Here is a 6,999-nt window from a genome sequence, read left to right as displayed (position 1 = left end):
TCTTAACAGGAAGCTGCTTTTTCCAACCCCCGCTCCTTTTCTAAGTTCAGCAATCCTCTCGCCTTTCTTTGCCTCCGATCTCGAAATGCAGACCTTTCGCGCATTTGCTTCTCTCGCCCCTTCTCGTTTTGCGACCCGACCCGGTTCCAAGTCTTTTAAGTGGGATGTTCGCATTCTGCTCACTCCTGCGGCGAAGTGTCTCGAAAATGGGCCTTTTTTTTAATAGAGAGCGCCTGTCAACTCATCTCCCAATACACGAGCGTTTTCAGATATTACAGCTGCCTGGCACGTCTAAAGGAAACGTCCTCCCCTTTTCGTCCTGCCCGGGCATTTCCTGCGCTTTCACTCTTTCCCCTTTGCCGCGGCTGTAATTATTCGGGACGCTCGGGGGAGAGGAGGCGAAAAGCTTTTGAGCGGGTGATGTAGAATTCAGCTCGGGACGGGACCAAACGGATTTCCGGCACGTCCTGTGCTGATGGTGTTTGTTTACAGTGCCACAGGTATACAAGATGTGCTTTTTTTTTTGTTGTTGTGTTTTTTTTTTTTTTTAAATCTTTGAGCTCATTAACTACAAATCGTGTGCCGCGCACGATACTTCTTCTCACCTGCGAGACAGCCACCGGTTTGTGTTCATTTCGGCGCAGCGCGGCAGCCCCCCGGGGGTACAGGCAGACGCGAAGCAGGCCGATCTCTCCACGCGGTGAACATCGTGTCGTTATTGTTAATACCCGTGCGTATAGACGTGCCTCTTTAAGTTTGGTGCGCGAGAACTTGGATCGGCTCACCTTGACTCCCCCCCGTCCCGGATAAATGAGACGCAGACTGTCGGGGACAGGTCGCGGAGCAGATCACCCGGCGTCGGCGCCCGATAGGGATTTGCCGCATATTCATAATAATATAGAAATGATTTTATTACGATGAAAAAAAAAAAAAAAGAACGTCATGATAATGGGAATATCTCGACTTGTCGATGTAATGACGTCACAGCGTGCTGGTATGATGCTACAAAAAGAGTTTCGAGAAAGGGGAGCGACTTTTGGTGGTGCGGGAGTTTTGTTTCCAAAATGTCTGCTGCGCAGAAATGACCTGAAACATCATGATATTATTCCAGGATCATATTGCCCACCTCAGCTTCACTGATAATAAACTTGTAGAAATCCTTCCCGGACGAGCGCTGGCTTTTGTAGCAGCATATTAATACACGTGTTTGTTGTTTTTTTTGGACTTAAGACGTGCAGCAGTCAAACACGGGTGTGATGTTTAGGTTTTCCGTATCCAGTCTCTTAAATCCTTTTAATTCACCGGCGAAGAAAAGTAGACGCCACACTTACTTGAATAACTCGGAGCGGGGTTATTAAGACCCTGCGAGTCGATTTCCAGGTTGCGTTGAGAAGGACCGCGGCTCACGGCTGCCTGAATGGTTGAAAATATACATTTCTACACGTGCGCTTAACTCGCCGTGGTGCGAAGGGGACGTGGCTTTGCCGTTCATGCCGTCCTCGCTGTGGATTTACCTGCCTATTTATGAGGCTCCAAACGTTGACGGCCGAAGTGCAGACATGTGGCTCCATCTTGTGGCCGCTCACCGCACACTGCCGTCAGCGCTGCTGTCCCGGAAACCCATCTTCCATTTTGTGATTTCTGGCGAGGCGTTTTCACAGATCCTCGGTTTGCTGTTGGCGTGACCGCGTCGCTCTCTGTGAAGTCAACGGCAGGTGAAATGTAGCCTTCCGGGCGCTGCGTTCGGGTCTGATGTCTGTTCAGGAAACCGCTGACAGGCTGAACGACATCCTATTGAATGTAGTTGTAGTCGCACTGGCTCACACTATTTTCTTTTCACTAACACAGGCGCTTGTATCTATTTCAACTGAAGCCCCCCCCCCCCCTCCCTCTTGCTTTATTCCTAACCTTCTTTGTTGCCTTTAAAATCCAAACTGTTATTGATCATTCATTATTTTTTGATAAAGTAGTTGTTTCATCATTCAATTCATTTTGTTTATTGTTTGTCATTGTTTTTCAGTTAATTTATGGGCGCTGTATACCCTTCCACACACGACCATGGATTTGTCCTCCATCACCATTGCAACGACAACATCTGTTTATTTTAGTTTGTTTTTATTTGTTTCTTGTTTTGTTTTTGTTTTGACATTCCATCTTGACATTGTGCACATGGACCAAAGACACTGAAGATGATGATGATGAAGCCACAGGGGAGAAAAGATGGTGAGAGATGATGAGCAAAAAAAAAAATATTCACTTTCCATCAGTGGCCATCTCATTTGTTCAGGATCTTTCTTTCTATGTTGTTTTTTGGGACACTTTATATATAAATATTATATCTATATATATATATATATCTATACATATATATATATAGATATATATATATGCATTTTGTTTTTCTATGTTGTGATTTCAATATTTAAATATTTTCTGTCACCAACAACTATCCACATAGGAACGAGAGGTTACAGCCCTTCAACCCTTTTGGTACTACAACACCTGGGCAAAATATTTCATAGTTTAATATGTATTTAAAAAAACAGAAGCAGCAAGGAATCCACGATTTCTTTAGGTCTGACATTTAAATGCAAAATAACCGAGAAAAGAAGCCTTTCCTGTATGTTTTTTTTAAATACACGATCTGTCTTGACAGATCCGTCTAAACCTTTTTGTTGAATTTAGCTTAAATACATTTCACAGTAGAATAAATCCCAAATAATACACCTTTAATAGCGTTGTGTCAGTCAATAACCGAGTACCTGTATACTGCACATTTTGCATATACGCACGTACTGACAACTTTAAAAGTACTCTTTAAGTCTTAAGAACCTATGCAATATTCTGGTGCTGTTTCAGTGTAACTCGATTAATGTATGTGAATATTTTCTAGAGCTTAACAAGCCTAATATGCAAAAATGTACTACTTTTGGAATATGATATTATTGTAAGAAGCGCGTTCGACGGTGCGCGTTGTCCGCAAGTGATTTAACTTTATTGTAAAATGAGTGATCGCCTCCGTGCGAGCGTATACGACGTGCGGACGCTCGAACAAGAAGCCAGTATGTACACATAAACACAGGATTCAGGAAAACTTCCAAGTCTCGGCTCGCTGTAGAAGAGTTTGCCCTCGGAGGATGGAGGATGGAGGATGGAGAGCAGCTGTATTTACTGTCTTGTCATTGGAAATAAATGCAAAACCGACTTTGACGCGCCTCTCTGCTTGGATTTGTTTGTCTATATAAGCCCGGGAGGGAGATGAAAGTGAAACGCAGGCAGGTGAAGGATCTTACTCACACACTCTCACACACACACACACACACACACACACACACACGCAGAGGCAGTCGGCCTCCACTGTGACCTAAACAGCTGTCGGCTTGACAAGCACCGTTTCCTGTTTCGCTAACTGAGGAGCCGTGTGATGTTTGCTCAGCACATAGTCTTGCTTTCACCACCGTGCTGCTGACCTCAGTTGCGTGCGTGTGTGTGTGTGTGTGTGTGTGTGTGTGCGCGCGTGTGTGCCAGATATGTGAAGTGTATTGACTTTGTGTGAGGAAGTGAGGGAGGTGCCGTTGGTTAAACGGTATGTCTGGGAGTGTCACGTGTGCAGCTGGCTGTTCAAAAGTCACTCGACTGCACCTCAGTATTCAAGAGCAGCGTCCTCACTCCATCCGCCGCTCGGGTTTTCCTCATTTATCATATAAAATCGCAGAATTAGATCAAATAATGAATAATCAGGTGACATACTGCGGACCGGTTCATGCGGTTTGTCTCAAGATATTATAGATTAAGACAAGCGCGTATTTTTTTTTTTTTTTTTTTACTTTAACGTGACATTTGAATGAAGCGGCAACCGACGGTGACGTCACCCACCGTGTTCGTGAACTGCCCTCCCTGAAGCCTCGTGTTCGAATATCTGTCGTCGCCATCTTGCAACTTTGGAACCAGACGTTGACCTGTATCTGGATCGAGCTGGGAGGAGCGAGCGGTGGGTCTGACTGGAGGACGCTGCGCACCACAAACCTGTCAATCAAACAGACACCCACCACCACCACCCCCCACCACCAAAAAAAAAAAAAAAAAAAAAAGATTATTTTCCACCACCAGCAAACTAACAAGAAGAGGTGACTTCAGCAAACAACACCGTGATGACTTCCAGGAAAAAGGGTCGATAGATCTGACTTCTGCTCGATGAGAGAAGTTGAATGGGAGTTTATGGAGCTGAAGCCTTTTTTTTTTTTTTTTTTTTTTGGAGCCAAACCCCAGCGGCCTCTCGCTGGTATTGCAGATTAAGGCACTTCTTGCACCGGCTTCATTTCTCAGACCCCGAGGCTACGCTCACTTTTACACACAGTCCATGATTTAAAGCTCCAGCGCGAGACTTTCGTCTTCCCCTTTAGTCAGCGAGACTAATTACAAAAAAAAAAAAATACTGTCAATCACACTTGCGTCACAGGCTCTGCTGTAAGCCTGCTCCGTACTTCCTGTTGCGGCTGTAAAAACGGTGAATAAATTGTTTGGCGCGGAACAACTTCCACAAAATGACTCGTTTTTTTTTTTTTTTTTTAATTTGATTAATCGGGCTGATAACGTCAGGAAAGTTTATTAGAGCTGCACGATCGAATTATTTTACCCCATTCAAGTTAGCATAGGGCTAAAGCCCAAATTTGCCGACCTGGCCGCCAGAGAGGGAACGTCTCACCAGACACCAGATTTAAAAACCGCAAACTTGAAATACAGAGATTTCTACGCTGGCGATAGACTTTATCAGCATTGTGTGAACTTGTTTGGAAAAGCCTTGGATGGTACGGATTTTCATTTAATGTGGAAAAAGTCCTACACTATACCTTTAAATCCAAAATTATTTACCATTAAAAGCGAAATATCTTCATGCTCATTATCGTTGTCACCGTCTATTCGTCTGCCAGTTCTTTTGTCGTTTTAACCGATCGATTGCTTGGTCAGTAAAACAAACAAAAAAAAACCCCAACTATAAATAGAAAGGCTTTAAAAGAGCCAAACGGTGACGTCGTCACGTTTTGTGTCGTATGAACCTGCCGTGCCACCGCTGTACCTTTCATTTATTTTAATTTCCTGCACTGGTATTTATATGATCACACGGATTGCGAGTGCGATTCACTGAAAACATGACGGAGGAAGCCGCAGCACAGTAATTGAGATCTTCCTGTCGAAATGGTTTTCTGTTTGCGGTGAGGACTCTGCCAGCACTATTATTATTATTATGTCCACCACCTGCAGGGCTCACTGGATCTCACCCAGCAGTACAATCTGTTCTCTATCCTTTAACACACCGACACACTCTGCTAACAAAGCTGAGCGATAAGAACTTCGACGGGTCTGTTCGGTGTACATGCACGACACGACGGCTGCGGACGAGGTATAATGCCGTAATTAACGCGTTTTGACGACTCGGGGCTTTAAAAAAAAAAATGGTACGTTTAAGTGGGTTCCGTGTACACGAGCTCAACATGTGAACTGTAGTGAAATTCTTTCAAAAGAAATCTTCGCTTAATCCTAACCAAAAATACTTTTTGGGCCTCGGGTGTTTTTTCCACGTCTAGGCGAGGCAAGACGCGACGGGACGGTATACTGCAGTGGACTGATGGGTGTTGTACGCGCTTTGCAATGACACCTGGTTGAATTTTGGGGGACGATCGGTGTACATCGAGTCTGGACAGACATGGGCGTAAACTGCAACTCGATTCGTTGGTGGAGGAATACTAGTGCGAGGCAGTGATTCTAGTTGACCCTTGTTTTTTTTTTTGTAGTTTCAACAAGAGATGACATCCTTAGAGAGAGGTGTTGGTGGGGGAATATTAGCCAGGTTAACATTTTCCACATTTCCTGCTGCCTCTAGCTTCATATTAAAAAAAATAAAAAATAATTTAAAAAAAAAGGACAAAGTGGCATCGCCATGTAATCCTTAGCAAGGTGAACAATTTCTAAAATATCTTATCTAGCCATCAACATTACTCATGACCTCCCAGTCACATGAAGACACTGCTGCTGCCCTTTAAAATGGACAAACTAGATAATGACACACTGAACTTTTTTTTCTTTTAAAATCATAGCTTTATTTCTGCAGTCAACAGAACCATAAGATATAGCTGCCTCAGTATCTGAAAGAATATGAAAAAACTAAAACACTGGTCAATGTGTGACTTGATAAATCAGACAGAGCAGACTCTACAGAAATCATATTGCTGCAAATGGGCTCAAACAATTTCAGCCACCTGAAGTAAAAAAACAACAACAACTAAAAGAAGATTGAAGTCTGTTCAGCGTCTTCAGGCAGCGGATGTAAAAAGTTCCATTGGACTCACTCACATGTGCATCTTTCAGCCAACGGAGCAGACAGAGCTGGGTAACATGTTCAAACCAAAAAACAGCATATTTATCCTGATACTTCGGTCTCAGATTATTGGTGCTCTTGTACAGTAGGTAACAAAAAATATAGACAATTTAAATATTGATGCTGCATCACTAATCAAGTAACCTCCTTTTTTTTTTTTGTCATTCTGCTCTAGTGTTGAACTAATCTCCCAAAAGGTGCTCTCGTTGATATGTAACAGTTCCAGGATTGGAAAGGGAATCAAAACTGGCAGAAGAAGAAGAAAAAAAAAAAAAAAAAAAAAAAAAAAAAAAATATACATTTGCATGATTTAGTCATGAAATTAAAGCTTTTAAGTAAACTTTTAGCTTTTGCAAATAAAAACTTGACACAGCACAAACATGTTCGGTGCAATTCAGTAAGATTAAAATAATAAAAAAAAAAAAAGGTTGTGAAAATGAAATTATTTGCATTAAAAAAAGAAAAAGCTTTCAGTCAAAGTGCTATGTACGATACGTCACAACAAAATCAGGGTCAACTCAAAACAAAAGAAAAACATTCTTGGCCTCAACCATACACACACACACACACACACACACACAAAAAAGCTCAATTGTATCCTTTAAATCCACCTTGTTCAAACT

General features: G+C 42.7%; 1 protein-coding gene across 3 annotated transcripts in view; it reads left to right on the top strand.

Moving 5' to 3' along the window:
* Window positions 1-6,999, top strand: part of septin8a (septin 8a) — a 39,261-nt gene that overhangs the window by 27,572 nt on the left and 4,690 nt on the right. The window contains exon 10 of one of the 3 annotated variants that reach the window (XM_069146015.1): window positions 2,021-3,210. The exons of the other annotated variants lie outside the window; for them this stretch is intronic. Within the exon in view, the coding sequence (XP_069002116.1) occupies window positions 2,021-2,024 (4 nt within the window). The 3' untranslated portion in view covers window positions 2,025-3,210. Of the gene's footprint in view, window positions 1-2,020; window positions 3,211-6,999 lie in introns of those variants that run through there. 3 annotated transcript variants of the gene reach the window in all.

The sequence above is a fragment of the Embiotoca jacksoni genome, unplaced genomic scaffold (assembly GCF_022577435.1).
Source record: "Embiotoca jacksoni isolate LCO1_2020_lvr unplaced genomic scaffold, fEmbJac1.0.p SCAF_13, whole genome shotgun sequence".
NCBI classification, from domain to species: Eukaryota; Metazoa; Chordata; class Actinopteri; family Embiotocidae; genus Embiotoca; species Embiotoca jacksoni.
This window is presented reverse-complemented; position numbering and strand designations above follow the sequence as displayed.